We start from the raw sequence: 15,841 nt of genomic DNA on the forward strand, positions 1-15,841 counted from the left end.
TACACTTGCATATCCTGACCACCTGTCAGGGTGGCATGGAGCTATCTTAATTTCAAGAGAACCAAGCAATCACATCCTGAGTTGGGACAGACAACTATGGCCTGTCGATCTCCAGACTCTGACGGTCAGACAAGGTGAAAATGGGCCTGCATCACGTGGACGCAGGTGCATGCGTGCACAGCTTGCACAGAGCTCTGAGAACTCGAGCTCTCTCCCACAGCGTGCACTTCTATTCACAGCCAGCTCACAGGCCCAGGTGTTCCGGAATTTGTTACTGTGTACTTACTGAACTCTCCTTTCACAAACAGAATATGTGTGTGGTACTTACTGTTTAAAACATGAAAAAAAAAAGATTTTGTAGAACATTTTCCTTAGACGCTCTGTAACTCTTCTTTCAACCTGGACAAATACTTGCCTTGTTATATCTGGGTAAATACTTACAGCCACAAGACTATGAGTGGCCAACAGCGGTTAGAAGTTGGTTTTTAGTTATAATAAAAATACTGGATACATGCTTTTTAATCATGAGAATTAGTCACTTTTTCCCCCTCATGAACAGTTTTTCCCTAACTTTTCCTCAAATGCTTTCTGCTGGGCTTACACATTAAGGAGTTCTCAGGATAAGAGGCGTGGGGAAGCTCTGGCCGCCTACCCTTGTCACTGCGGACAATTCTGAGTGAGGGCAGCAGAGCTGGAGTGTGACCTAGGTCAGTGACTCTAACATTAAGCACGTCTCCCAACTTCCCTGTGAATACCTCCCTCCCTCCGTTGGTTGATGTAAGAGATTGGATGTGGAGTCTGATGGAATTACCTTCAGTTTGCAGAATTCACTAATAATTATGGACACATTTAACCAAAATGAACTTTTCACATGGCTGTATGTGTTGCAGACATTTAATTTAAAAACCAGTAATGTGGCAGAGCACCAACCTAGCGTGCCTGCCACTCCTCCTTTAATCCACAGTACCACAAGTTAAACTGGTTTCCATTCAAGTCATCCGGAACCCACTGTCAGAGCTACAAAGACGACCTACTGTCCCTTGTTCAAGGCCTCGCATGCCAACTTCATGGATTTGAGTAGCTGGTTTCTGTTCTGTGTACCCAAGGCTCAGGCGGCTGAGGCTCACAGGTAGTTTTAGGGATGAGGAAAATCACAATGTGTGCTGGGTATAAGAAAGCCGCGCTCCTGCTCTGTTGTATGTGTCTTGTCTGGGTCCTTGGTTCTGCTGTATCTGCACTTCTCTATCCTTACCCCCTACCTTTCCCCCACACATACCTTCAGGGCTAATTCCTGTTCTGGTGGAGGGCTTTCCCAGGCTGTGTTGGGTCCTCCAGTGACATCTTCCGGTATTGTCTACCAACTACTCAGACCAAGTGTCATAAGGGAAGGGTGCAGTGTTCGACCAGATTGCCTTTCCTTCAAACGCTAGCCAGTGTGTGGTGTGTGGGCCTCACCATTGCTAATGAACTGGCTGGCATTCTTTTGCTCAGATGGAAATCCACTAGGCAAGGAATAGCTTCTGTGGAGTTGGTAGTTCTGAGCCCTGAAGTGCAGACAGCTTCTTAGCTGGGGCTTACTGATCCAGAGGCTTCTAGTTCCAAGTCCCAAGAACTGGAGATTTAGGGTTTCAGGCCTTGCAAACCAGATAGCTCTGACTTCTGATTGCCAGCAGCCCAGGGCTAGTGAGGCGGCAACACCTTTTATTACCCCTGGGAGGACCTCAGACCTTGGGACCCTCATCCTCATGCAGTGTTACAGCTCTGGGGTCTCGGGTGTCAGGATCCTTGTCTGTAAGGTGTGGGTGTTTCCTGGAACTCTGGCAATGACCAGAGGCAGCACCTTCATCTCTCCACAACCTTCTACCTTCTGCTCTGTCATCCTATTTCTCGCTTGCTGCTACTGCCACAGAAGGGTGGTGGTGTGGGCATGGTCACCGCTGTCACTCTCTACTGCCACCCCTCTAGTTGCTAGCTAAAAGAAATCAGTTGGGAATAACCTTTTTATCGGGTCTAATGTTGCAATACTAGGCACCAATACAAGGCAGCATCTCCTGGCTGACTAAAAAATGGAGCTGTCGGGTGGGTGCCTGGTGCAGACCCGGAACCGCAGCAAGTGGAGACTGCTGGGGCTTGCTGGCTGATTAGAGAAAACGCCAGCCCCAGCTTCATGGGGTGGCTGGTCAGCTGAGCCCCTGGTTTCTCTGCACATACATTTAAAAAACACAACCTGGTTGTGGGAGAGGAAAAGGGATGAAGTGAGTGCTTGCACCAATCATAACTCTTCATGCAAAAGAAGCTTTGTGCTTTGCACTAACTCTGGAACACGAAGGGACGCTTCTCACCCTAGCCTTGGTGGGAAGTCATCCAGAGTCCCCTCTGGCTCTTGGATAGTAAAAAGATCGGTACAATTGCTCTAAAACAGAGCCTCCCGGTGCTGAGTCGGTCTTCAGCAACAAGCAGCTACAGTGTGTACTACGGGTAGCAGGGTTGTGTTTAGAGCGTGCGGGTGGCTTCGCTTCGTTGACAGAAAGTCCCAGAACGGTGTCTACAACTAAGACTCACTTAAAAGTCCGCACAGAAACACCCATTCGAATAGCGTTTAACACAGCTACACAATATTCAATAGCGCTCAGCTCAGGTCCAGCTCCCAGGGAAGGCGTGGGTCCCTGCAGTACAGATAGGTAGCCTGGGTTTGGGGCTTTCCCCATTATTATTTAATTTCACTTAAAACGTCAAAGAATTGCTACTCTTGGATTAATGACAATTAATGACAGCCCAAGGGCACAAAGAGCAACCGCCCCCATACTGTTTTTTTTTCTGCCTTTCTACTTCCTTCAAGGTTAACTTTTGTTTTGCTTTTTGAAGAATCACTCCATTTTTCTTCCCTACGAATTAAGATGGGGCTACACCCTAAAATTATTTTGAAATCAATTGCTGTGTCCAAGTTCGGCCACAGCTCAAAAAACAAATGCAGCCAAGCCGAGTAGTGCAGGCCGAGGTGGGAGGGTTGCAGGTTTCAGGCCAGGGCAGACAGACAACACTGCAAGTCCCAGGCCTGGCTAAGTCACAAGGGGAGAGCCGGGCTCAAAAAATGGAAAAAGGGAAGGCACGCTCTTCACGTCGTGGGCTTCCTGACCGGCACGGTGGGGTGGGGTGCTGTGCTAGCAGGCTCGCACCTCTGTCCTTCACCAGAGACGATGGCGGACAAAGGATCCTGACTCAGCGCGCCACCACCACGTGCAGCCACGAAGCCACGGGTCTTCGTGGAAGGAAGCGCGTGATGACGCACGAACCCTTCCGCAGTGCGCGCCCCTCCCCCAGCGAGGCCGGCGCGGGCGACGCCGTCTGCGCTTGCGCACCAGGCGCTTCCGCGCAGGCACCGCCGCGGACGCCCCCGGGAGGGGCGGGGTAGGGAGAGAGGGGGGAGGGGGGCGGGTCCTCGCGCGCCGGAAGCGCTGGCGCCGGGCCTCTTCCGTCCGGACGCGGGGCGGCGAGCGGCTGGCGTGCTCCGAGCGCTCGGAGCGAAGCGCTGCCTGGCGGCCCTCGGCGGCCCCGGCCCCGGCCCGCGCGCGCCCCCGCCGAGCGAGCGAGCGGACGAGCGAAGATGGTGGGCCGCAACAGTGCCATCGCCGCGGGCGTGTGCGGCGCCCTCTTCATCGGCTACTGCATCTACTTCGACCGCAAAAGGCGGAGCGACCCCAACTTCAAGAACAGGCTGCGAGAACGTGAGTGGGCCCGCGCGACCCCGCTTCCCGACGCCCGACGCGACCTCCGCAGGCCGCCCCGGCCGCGCGCTGCGCCCGGGGTCCCGCCCGTGCCCGCGGGCCTCCATCTTGGAGGCGACCTGGGCTCCATCTTGCAGGCGACGGGATGGAGGCACGCTTGGCTCCCGGGAGGGGAACCGTGTCCCCTCCCACCCGTCTGTAATTTTTTTCTTTTTAAGATGGGTCTTTAGTCCTGGATGGGCTGGAGGTCATGGCAGTCCTCCCGCCTTCGCCTTCCAGGTATTGTCCCAGGCATGAGCCACCTCGCCCAGCCTCCATTAGACTTGTGGGCGGTGTGTGCGTGTTTGAAACCGGGGCCTGCCGTGTCGTTGAGGCTGGCTTGAATCACTAGCCCAGGCTAGCCTCGACCTCGTGGCGCAGCCGCCGTCCTTCAGCTCCTCGAGGGCTGTGCTAACAGGCACGAACCATCGTTCCTGCTTCACTGTTGGAAGAGATTGTTCCCGTGTGTTTGCTGCAGTTTGGAGGCTGGCTTCGAACTCGTGGTGCCTCCCATTGCTGGCTTTACAGACGGGCGCCACCACATGGCTAATCCAATCCTTACCCCGAAATGGTAGCCTCTTGTGTGCGCAATCGTTCGCTAGAGCCTCAATCCGCAGACTCTGCGGGATCATCCTTGCATTCTTAAACCCTCTTGGCGGCTTTGCTCCGGTGCTTCCAAGATATGAGTGAATGCTAGAGAAAGTGCGGGGGAGTCCAAAGGGCTGCGCTCTTCACGTGGTTCAGCCTTATTTCATACCTGCGACATCTTTTAGGGGGTTTGCCGGATGGAGATAGCTAAGCGGGTTAATTCCTTTGGAAATCTTAAGAAAATAGTTTTTGGTTGAAGAAATCGTAAATTGTCGTTTCGGGGAAATTTGGGTTGTTTGGGGTTTTTTGTTTTGAACCTGGTTTTCCATCTGTAGACCAGTGTGGCCTCAGAGTCAAGAGATCAACCTGCCTCGGACTCAAGTGCTGACATTAAAGGCTTGGGGCACAGAGCCTGCTAGCCTTGTTTTCAGAATAACCTTTCCGGCATTTCCTTTTAGCCCTTCTGGCGATTGAATCCACGGCCTTTTTCAGACTCGGTCTTCCACCACTGCCTGTACCTACACGATCTGTTCTATCCGCTTTGTGTTGTTGGTGGGTTTTTTTGGTTTTGTTCTGTTTTTTCCTCCTAACTTTAGTCAGGACCTAAGTGAATTAGTAACTGTAGCTGTGGCATAAAAGGCAGGAACGAATCCACACTTTCGGATCTCTAGTACTGCTGCCGACAACGCTATTAATGAATGCCAGAATTTCTTAAATTTTTGCAAACAAATAGCGAGTAGTTCCAGTCTCTTTAAAGCCGTCTGCAGTTGAGTGAGCCTTAGGAATCTGAATAGTTGGTTTTGACTCATTTACATCTGCAGTAAAAGACTAGTTTCTCCCGTCGTTTTCTTTTTGATATTTAATGAAAAGGAGCTTAAATTGAGTGTTTGAAATTGGATTAGGTGTCTTAACCCAGACTAATGCTTCTGTAAGCAGCTGATCCTCACTCCTCGCCCCAGAGGCTCGATCGGGCATCTAATTTATTTATTTATTTATTTATTTATTTATTTTGGTTTTTGGAGACAGGGTTTCTCTGTGGCTTTGGAGCCTGTCCTGGAACTAGCTCTTGTAGACCAGGCTGGTCTCGAACTCACAGAGATCCACCTGCCTCTGCCTCCCTGTGCTGGGATTAAAGGCGTGCGCCACCACCGCCCGGCTCGATCGGGCATCTAAACGGTGTGAAAGATGCTCCATTGAGGAATGTGTTAGAGAGGCGACTTAGTTAGGTGTCTTGGATTTGGGGTGTGTCTGAACTTATATTTTGCACGGGTTTTTTTTGTTGTTGTTGTGTTTGTTTGTTTGTTTGTTTGTTTTGAGACAAGGTCTCTAATACCAGCTGTCCTTGAACTCCCTATCCTTCCTCCTCCCCAGCGCTGGGAGTGCAGGAGTGCACCACCTCTGCCACCCAGCACCCAGTGGATATAGTTACCGCAAGTTTACAAGTGCCATTTGAGATTAATATCAGCAAGTAAAAAGCAAGGCCTGATTCTGCTGATTGGATGTGTACCTGATGTGTTTTTCCCTGTGTCACAGAGACCCTTGTATGAAACCACGCCCATGCACATGTTAGTCAGATGGCTGTGGAAAACTAATGGAGTTCATAGTCTTTTTATTTTCTCAAAATTCTGGTTTAGAACATTGCATTATTACACAGTTTTGCTTTGTTTTCAAGGTACTTTTTGTCTGGTGTGTGTCTGTACAGTGTCTGAGGGCAGGAGATCTTGAACAGCTGCTTTCACATCGTAGGAATTGACCAACAGGTCCTGTAGTCATGTGTTGTCCTGGATTCATAGAGTACTTTAAGGTTTTTAGAGGCTTTTTTTATTTTCTTTCTTTTCTTTTTCTTTCGGGGGGGGGGTGTTGGAGATAGGGTTTCTCTGTGTAGCTTTGGAGACTGTCCTGGAACTAGCTTTTCTGGGCCAGGCTGGCCTTGAACTTTCAGAGATCCCCTCACCTTTGCCTCCCAAGTGCTGGAATTAAAGGCGTATGCCGCCACCACCCGGCTGAAGTTAGATTTTTCTAATTTATAATTTACCCAGTTAGTGCATAGAGAGCCCTTCACTTGGGCCACCTAGTTATTGTCCAGGTCATAGTATTGAGTTGATTGTTACTTTCTAGGTTTGAATATTTAACTGAGGTGCCAAGGGCAGAATATGAGCCCAGGCACTCTTGTCAGGTGTTTGCATCTGTTAACTCACAAGCCTGGTGGAAGCCCCATAATTATGGAGATACTATTATTAGATCAGTTTGAATGAGTGCCAGGTTATTGTACCTTACTTTAGTGTAGGTCAGTACAAAAAGGGCTGTGATCTCAACACACCAGTGCCCTTTCTTTTTTTTTTTTTAATTATGTATACAATACAATGTGCTGCCCCCATGTATGACTGCAGGGCACCATATCTCATTGTAGATGGTTGTGAGCCACCATGTGTTTGCTGGGACTTGAACTCAGGACCTCTGGAAGAATAGTCAGCATCTTTAACCACTGAGCCATCTCTCCAGCCCACCAGTGCCTTTTCTTATGGAGCACACCATTACAGAGCAGTGAGGTCATTTTTATTTATTTATTTATTTTTGTTTTTCGAGACAGGGTTTCTCTGTGGTTTTGGAGCCTGTCCTGGAACTAGCTCTTGTAGACCAGGCTGGTCTCGAACTCACAGAGATCCGCCTGCCTCTGCCTCCCGAGTGCTGGGATTAAAGGCGTGCGCCACCACTGCCCGGCTTGAGGTCATTTTTAAATAAGCAGCCATAGGCAGCAGAATGCATTTTGGAGCATGACCTCTTACCCCTTTCTTTTATGACCAAACATAAATGCTACTGGGACCTTGGTACCTTGTTGCATACCTGTAATCCCTGCACTTGAGCTGGAGCAGAAGGATCTAGAGGTTAGGAGCCTCCACTGTAACAGATCAGATCAACCTGGATTCACAGAACTTGTCTCAAAAAAAAAAACCCAGTGAAGTCAAATATTTTATTTTTACAAAATCATGCTGCTTAATAGTAAAGCTAGAATCTAGTATAACTCAGTAATAAATGCTTAATTCTTTTACCTTGAAAAGGGAGCTTTGTTCTGCTGGGGGGCAGCTGTTGGAACTGTCTCTGTCCTGTGCATTGCTAGACCTGGTGATGGGGGGGGAGCTGCTGTCCAGAAATGCCGGTTCACTCACCATGGACCAGCGAGGCAGGGGTTCTAGGGTCAGGACGGTTTGTGAATTAATGATTGCTGAGTAGTCAGATGTGTTGATCCTTTTGACGATAGCCAAGCGAAATTTTATTTATTTATTTATTTATTTATTTATTTTGTAGGAAGAAAGAAACAGAAGCTTGCTAAGGAGAGAGCTGGGCTTTCAAAGGTAATAACGTGGTCTTTGTGTTTGTAAGAGCAGGTTATCTAGCCTGCTAGATTTTCTTTGGTGGTGGTGACAACAAATATCTTACTAAAGAAGCAGCAAGATGGGGGTCTCTAGAGATGTGGGCGCCAAGAGTTGTGTTCTCAGCCACTTAAGAATGGTTAAAATGGGGCTGGAGAGATGGCTCAGTGGTTAAGAGCATTGCCTGCTCTTCCAAAGGTCCTGAGTTCAATTCCCAGCAACCACATGGTGGCTCACAACCATCTGGAATGAGGTCTGGTGCCCTCTTCTGGCCTGCAGAACATTGTATACATAATAAATAAATAAATATTTAAAAAAAAAAAAAAAGAATGGTTAAAATGCAGCATTTGAGTCCTTCCTCTGGTGTCCTTGGAAAGAGCCACACCTGGAACCCTAGTGTGGAGAGAGGAATTCACAGGCCAGGCATCCTGGGCAGCCCAGTGGACCCTCTGCTGTGGCAAAGGGAGCTCTGTGTATTAATCCCAAGGCTCTTTAAAGTTTTTAAACCTATGGACCAGAACTGTACCAGATTCTGATGGATTTAAAAAAAAATCGTAACTTGTAGAATATAATTTCATTTTGGGTCCCGTGTTACTAAATTTTAATGACTACGCAAGATTTTTTTTTAAATATTTATTTATTTATTATGTATACACTATTCTGTCTGTGTCTATGCCTGCAGGCCAGAAGAGGGCACCAGACCTCATTACAGATGGTTGTGAGCCACCATGTGGTTGCTGGGAATTGAACTCAGGACCTTTGGAAGAGCAGGCAATGCTCTTAACCTCTGAGCCATCTCTCCAGCCCCCAAGATTTTTTTTTAATCTACTTGATTAAAACTCACCTGGGCTGTGTCAGTGAACTGAGCAAATGCTAGTTCAGCTACATGTCGCTTTCCTTCTTGCTGACATTACTTCTTTGTAGAACGTGAACTGTTGGATCACGAATCATTCAGGCAGGGAAAATGTGATCAAAAAGTGTTAGACTTTGTTATTTTGAACCAGATAAGTGATCAGCATAGCTGCTAGCATATGGTTCTAGCAAATAGAAGCTGAGAGCTGTTTTCCTGCTACGTCCAGACTACTTTTCCAATCTGTGGGATACAGATGGGGAGGTAACTTGAGATTGTGTGTAAGTGTGTGGGGCTGATGGGAGAAGTGTTGGTTAAGAATGGAGAGGTGGAGCTGGGCATTGTCTGCCTGGCGCGCTCTACCACTGAGCTCTGCCCTTTCCCTGTCAGTTGCTTATGGTTCATTATAAGAACTGAGATGACCAGCTGGGCGGTGGTGGCGCACGCCTTTAATCCCAGCACTCGGGAGGCAGAGGCAGGTGGATCTCTGAGTTCGAGGCCAGCCTGGTCTACATAGGGAGTTCCAGGACAGGCTCCAAAGCTACAGAGAAACCCTGTCTCGAAAAAACAAAAAAAAAAAAGATTTTGGGGGCGGGGTTAAAAAAAAAAGAACTGAGATGACCAGCAAATGCACAGTGAGTCTGCCCTCATCCCTCAGAGGTGTGTCTGGTGACCTGGGGCTCCCTGAGGCCGGAGGTTTGAAGCTTTGTGGCCACCCTGGTAAGATGCTGTCAAATATAAAGAGGACTGGGAATGTAGCTCAGTAATAGAGCGCTTTTCTAGTATGCAAGGGGCCCTGGGTTTGGCCTTAAGTCCAACCAGCAAATGAATGGATGATAGTGTTTATCTATAATGGCTACAAAAAAGCATCGTATAGATGACAGAGATAGATATAGGTAATAGAGGTTTGTAAAGATGGTATAGACAATATGGATATTTGTACTTTTTAGATTTCTTAGCTTTTTTTTTTGACTAAGTTTTTGTTCTTAGAATTGGTGCTCATTTGTTGTGCTACCACTGTCATTTTTAAATTTTATTGGCTTTCCGTGTGGGTTGTATTCTCGGTTTAATTTCTAAATATTCCTTTTCCAGTTACCTGACTTAAAGGATGCTGAAGCTGTTCAGAAGTTCTTCCTTGAGGAGATACAGCTTGGTGAAGAGTTATTAGCACAAGGTAATAGTCATTCCAGGATTGAGAAAGTAGAGTGAATTATTCATATTGATAAAAATTTATGACAGGATTTTCTTGCATAGTTGATGTTAGAAAAAGGATTCTAAACATTTCAAGGTGAGTTTCTTGGTGCTTTTTACTAAGGCTGACTCCGGAAAGACAGACCATAGGCTGCCATTGTTCAGCACTGGGTTTTATGCGCGTCTTAGGCTCGCGTGCTCTGTCACAGAGCAAGTGGAGGATGAGGCAAGAGTTGAGTGGAGCTAGGTGAGAGCTTCATTTTTACAGGTGACTCTGAAGTCATTTAGAGTGTGTGTGTGTGTGTGTGCGCGCACGCACACCGGCGCCCATCCGTAGTGCAGTGTAAATAGTGACTGAATGTGATCCCAGTTTGCCAGCACGCACCTAGTCATCAGGAACAGTTATGGTCTGACTAGTCCCAACACTGGCATCTCGTCACAGAAAGGCCAAGGATCTGTCCTAGAGAGCTGCCGGTTTTCAGTCCACGTTGTGATCATGAAGTATATTCTAACACTGTCAAAAGACCTGGGAGAGCTGAATTTGCCGGTGAGAGTGAGGGCAAGCAGACACAGCTTTCTGTCATGTCTGTAGGCTGCCTCCAGGAAGTGTGGCCAGGATTTAGGGTGGGTTTCCAACCTTAGATAGTCCCACCAAGAAAAATAACTCAGATGTGCCCAGCTACTTGGATTTCAGTTAATTTTCCAATTAGTCGAGTTAACAGCCAGGATTAGTCATCATACCAGGTTTTCCTAGCATCTCGGTTCAGATCTGATCAGTTACATGGTCCAGAATTTAGATACTTAATTACTTTTGCCCACTTACTCAATCAGAAGGTTTGTTTTTGTTGTTTGGTTTTATTTTTCATCCTTATCTATATCTTTATTTTTTTTCCTTTCTGAGACAGGGTTTCTTTTGTGTGGCAGCTCTGACTATCCTGGAATTCAATTTGTAAGCCAGCCTACCTCTGCCTCCCGAGTGCTAGGATTAAAAGGCATTTGTTACCATGCCCAGCTACTAAATATCTTAATTGGGTAACATTTTGTTCTATACTATAGGATGTGTAGTGATATTTTATTTGTATAAATACAACTTGCCTGAAGGTCAGAGTGCAAAGCTAAGTCACTAGAAGCCAGGGAGCGGTGGCACACACGTTTAGGCCCACGACTCGGGGGACAGAGGCAGATGGATCTCTGAGTTCAAGGCCACCCTGGGCTACACAAGATCAATCCAGAAACAGATCTAGGTGTTGGTGGCTCACACTTTGAATCCTGGCACTAGGGAGGTGGAGACAAATTATATGGCTGGGTGGAGAAAGAAATATAAAGGGGAAGAGACAGGACCTCACCCTTTCTGTCTAAATATTTGGTAGAGGTAAAAGGTGTCTCTAGTGGTTGGCTGCTTTGCTCCTCTGATCTTCGGGTTGAGCTCCAGTATCTGTCTCTGGGTTTTTATTATTCATGCTACAAGGATGGTTCCTATTCAAAACTTTTTGAAGTTGTTGCTGTCATTAATAAAATTTCAAATTTTATACTGGATTCGGTTAGAGTTGAATTTCATGATAATGTGTTATTGTGTTTTATGAGAGTTTATGGTGGCAATCATCTTAACCCCTTTAAAATTCAATGTGTTTGTGGGAGATGCATGTGAGTTCCACGTGTTGGTGTAGGGTCAGAGAAAAACTTGGAAACAGTCCTCTTCCACCCTTAGGTGAGGCTGGGAATTGAACTAAGGTATCCAGGCTTACTTTAGTTTTACTTGCTGAGCCACCTCACGGACCACAACTTCTTAGATTTTTTTCCTAAGAGAAGATTTCACCAAAAGTCAAGAGATGTTCTTGTTTGTATTCAAGTAACTAGCAAACTTATTTCCAGACTTTTCCTAGATTAAAACCAATTTGAGTAGGAAAACTTAGAAGAATAGATTTTCCCAAGGTGCCCTAGGGAGGCCCAGGCACTGTGTGTTCTTTGCAACATGGTGGTGCTTCAGCCTGGAGTGAATTAGTTCCTCTGGTCTGGCCAGCTGCAATTTCAGCACTGACAAATGGGCAGAAAAGGTTATTGCCAGAACTGGTCCAGAAGAGGCCTGGTGTGTGCTGGAGTAGGAACTGAGTAAGCCAGTCAGCTTCAGCTCTACGTCCCACGGTCTCGGGGCCTGGCCCTGCGTAGGGTCTCCTGATGGGCACCATTACATCTTCTCATGCCCTAGGAAAGGAACTGGTCTCGCACGTCAGAGTGGTGGCTGCAGTCAGCTGGTGTCCTGATTGTACGGGTGGGATAACCATAATTCCCACGAGGGCAGAGACTGAGCTATTTCTGACCATGCTTGAGGTTCTGAAGCGCTAGGTGCTGGTGCCCCACTCTCCACAGCAGGCAGCTGGTGAAATACGTCCATTCCGTGGGTGCAGGGAAATTCAGTGCCGGTTGTTTTACTTGTCCCCGATTTGATCTGTTGGTGACTACGTTTTGACGGCCCCAGATAACATGTGGTTCTGTACACTCTTGCAGGTGACTACGAGAACGGTGTAGACCACCTGACAAATGCGATTGCTGTGTGTGGGCAGCCTCAGCAGCTGCTGCAAGTGTTACAGCAGACTCTCCCACCACCAGTGTTCCAGATGCTTCTGACCAAGCTTCCAACCATTAGTCAGGTAAGTGCCTCAGAGTAGCCCATGAATTGATTGGTCTGAGGACTAGATGCTCAGGGGCAAGTCTACTGAGCATATTATAATATTGGATATGCCAGACCTGGAAATGGTTTTCCTAATGATACATTAAGCAGGTGAGTAGCATAAGATCCAGACCTGTATCAGATGTGATTCATAAGTGTACATGATTGGTGTTGAGTGTGAGGCCTTTACATTTGAGTCCCTAAGTTCAGGCCAGCTGGCTCGTGCTCGGGATGCAGTGCGCTTTGGAGCCCTCGCCCATTGTACTCAAGGCTCTGGGCACGCTTGTCAGACATCGTATCAAGCTTTTAGTTAACATAGGGGATACAGAAAGTCAAGATTGCATAACCTGGGCCATCCTGGTTCCATGTGTCAGGCTTGGTACTGTCTGCCTCCTGCTGCTGTGGGCTTTGAATTGGTGCTGTGTGACATACATTCCTCAATTTCTCCTGGGAGGGACAAAGGGCATGTATTAACTGTTAATACAGCTGAGTGTGAGCACACACCTGTCATCCCAGCACTTTTGGGGTTTGAGCCATGGCTATTTAGTGAGATTTTGTTTCAAAACATTAAGTACAAATTGGCTAAACTTTCATTACCATGCATTCTTTCTAAGGAGACCAAAATGAGTCTCAGATCAGCTACTGCATGTGCTGATTGCTAGTTCCATATGGATCAGAGTTAGCAAAGTGATGATGGCAAGCAAGTTTTCACAAGGCTTTTCAGTAACTTAATAGTTTTCCAACTTTTTTCTTTCATGGTTTTGTGCCTTACTCAAGTTAGGCGCAGGCTTCACCATTGAGTCACAGTTGTAGCTCCTTTGCACCGATTGTTAACTCAGCTAGGTTGGAAGAGGCCTGGGGAGAAATTAAATTTCCCCAAGATTTCCAGAAGATTTAGAATACCAGGAACTTGAACTACACCCAGCAGTGGTTGTGTACGCCTTTAATCCCAGCCTTCTGGGAGGCAGACACAGGTGGATCTCTGTGAGTTCGAGGCTAGCCTGGTCTACATAGTGAGTTCCAGGACAGCCAGGGCTGTTACACAGAGAAACCCTGTCTTACGCTGTCTTGAAAAACAAAACAAAAAACTGATTACAAGAACTTAAAGTTTTTTTTTAATTAAAGATTTTTATTTATTTATCATGTATACAACATTCTTCCTCCATGTATGCCTGCAGGCCAGAAGAGGGCACCAGATCTCATTACAGATGTTGTGAGCCACCATGTGGTTGCTGGGAATAGAACTCAGGTCCTCTGGAAGAACAGTCAATGCTCTTAACCACTGAGCCATCTCTCCAGCCCTTGAACTAAGTTTTAAATTTAGATGAATATGGTTCCATTCTGTCCACACCCCAGTTAACGTTACGTGCTGTTGAAGGGGTAACTTCTGTAGTTTGTGATGCTGTAATCAAAGCCCGTTCTGGACATGGATTTAGCTGTTGTACATCAGTCCAGGAGCCACCTGGCTGTGTCACAGTGTGACACAGAATTGGAAGGGGAACCAGCCCGGTGTGGAGTGGGCAGTGAAGAGCTGGGAATTGGGTTAACTGTTCATTCAGGAACTGAGTTGGAGAGCGGTACATGGCAGATCTCATCACTGTCCCCTAGGCCTTACCATCCCAGATTCTCAGTACTACCACACTGGCGCCTGAGCTTCCAGTCCAGGGACTGTTGAGAACAAAGAAAGTCCAGGCCAAAGCAGCCTAGAAGAATGTTGTAGGTTTGCCTGGTTAGCATCTAAATTCTCAACAGGTGTATTACTCTATTACCTGTTTTTGTCAGTTAAATGTAGATTTGAGGGGGAGGGTGTTAATTTTGGAATGCAGTATTGCTTCTTGTAATGGCTGGGGGCTGGAAAGGAAATGACCTTACAGCTTGGTAAGAGCGCCAGCTGCTGTCCTTGGTTTGTGTGGGGTGAAAAGTCTGTAGATTACTACATAATTGACAGAGCATTCTGCCTTGTACTTCATCTATTCACTTGGATTCTGGTGTGAAACTGAAGCTTGTGTGGTGACACCCCAACACCACCACCAGTCCCCTCCCCTCAGCAGCCCTGGCGCTGAGATTGCAGGGCTGTCTCCATGCCCAGCTGGTCTTGTCTCAGATAGCAGTGTGTGAAGTGTGGGGTCTGTGTCAGGATGGGGGAACTCTCGAGCAAGGGTTAGTGTAAGCTGAAGTTAGACACTTCTCAATTAATTTTCTTTTTCTTTACAGAGAATTGTAAGTGCTCAGAGCTTGGCTGAAGATGATGTGGAATGAGCCAGATATCAACACTATAAAATTTGTTAAAAATGATTTAACCATTAGCTTGGAAGCTGCTCAGCTCTGGGGGAATAAGGGCAAATGTGCTTGTCATGAACTGTCCTACACTGAAGTCTACCAAAGTGAATGTGTGCTTTGAGTAGATCCATTGTCTGTTCTATTTATTTTTTCCAGTGAAAAGTATTTTGATAGGACTTTTCATTTTATAAATACACTGAGTTAACCAAAATATCATGGATTTCGTTTATTCTTATGACATGGAATTCAAATGTAAATACAGTAAGTAGTGTATTACTGAGATAAAAACGCCCAGTGATGAATTTTGAAAGATTGGAAGAGAGTAAGAAGGATAGTTGAATAATGCCCATTTTTAAAGACTAGTACATTTTACTACTGTAAGTCATAAAATTGGATAGAAACATGTGTTTGTGAAAACTGAGCATTAAAATCTTACAGAGACCGTTTCTTTCTGTTTACTCTTGAACATGTGAAGTGTGCTGATGTGCTGTTAGCGATCCCATTCCTCCCCGTGTTTCCTTAAAAACTTAGTCTGCATCTGTGGCTTAATGTCTTTTGGGCACTAACTCCTAGTATTCCAAGCACCTGGCTGCAGGTAGCTTTGCCTGCTGTCCGCTCATTCAGCTTAACTAGTTTCTGCCTCTGGTTGGCGTGTACATAACAACTTTGGACAACTCCCTTCATGTAAGAACCTTGCTCTAGTAGTTTCTGGTGGAATGCCAGGCCCAGAGGCACACATTTGAGCCTGTCTATAAGCCCTTGCCAGGCCTTTGATCCTGAACCTTTTAAAACAGTGCTTTCTAGGTAGACATGTACGCTGGTAGGGTATAGAGCCACCCCAGGGATGAGCATCATAATGGTGACTGGTCAAGACATTGTCCTGCATCAGCCCAGATAAGGGAAGGGTGGGGTGGGAATGGGACTGGTAGGGCACTGCTGGAGAGGTGTCCTACAGTGTGTGTTGGGTGGGCTGGCTCCTCTGCAATGACAGTGGAGAGGGTAGAGATGCGGCCTTTTTTTTTTTTTTAAATAATGGATGTGGGGCATCAGCGTTGTCGCCTTTGAACACTAGCTGTGTGTGAAGGACTGCTTTCCTCTACAGAAGCAAGTGTTGAACACTATTCTCGAG

General features: G+C 46.8%; 1 protein-coding gene and 1 non-coding gene across 2 annotated transcripts; both read left to right on the forward strand.

The window, feature by feature from the left end:
* Window positions 1–3,443: 3,443 nt before the first annotated feature.
* Window positions 3,444–15,154, forward strand: Tomm20 (translocase of outer mitochondrial membrane 20). Its single transcript, XM_041649993.1, has 5 exons — window positions 3,444–3,725; window positions 7,659–7,705; window positions 9,666–9,747; window positions 12,270–12,412; window positions 14,647–15,154. The coding sequence occupies exons 1-5, from the start codon at window positions 3,605–3,607 to the stop codon at window positions 14,689–14,691; spliced, it is 438 nt and encodes a 145-aa protein (XP_041505927.1). The 5' UTR covers window positions 3,444–3,604; the 3' UTR covers window positions 14,692–15,154.
* LOC121447723 lies at window positions 4,399–4,532 on the forward strand. Its single transcript, XR_005974247.1, has one exon. It is a non-coding gene; the product is annotated as a small nucleolar RNA SNORA14 (small nucleolar RNA).
* Window positions 15,155–15,841: the final 687 nt, after the last annotated feature.

This window comes from Microtus oregoni, unplaced genomic scaffold (genome assembly GCF_018167655.1).
Source record: "Microtus oregoni isolate MIOR12 unplaced genomic scaffold, Mior012 000004F_ref0000308, whole genome shotgun sequence".
NCBI classification, from domain to species: Eukaryota; Metazoa; Chordata; class Mammalia; order Rodentia; family Cricetidae; genus Microtus; species Microtus oregoni.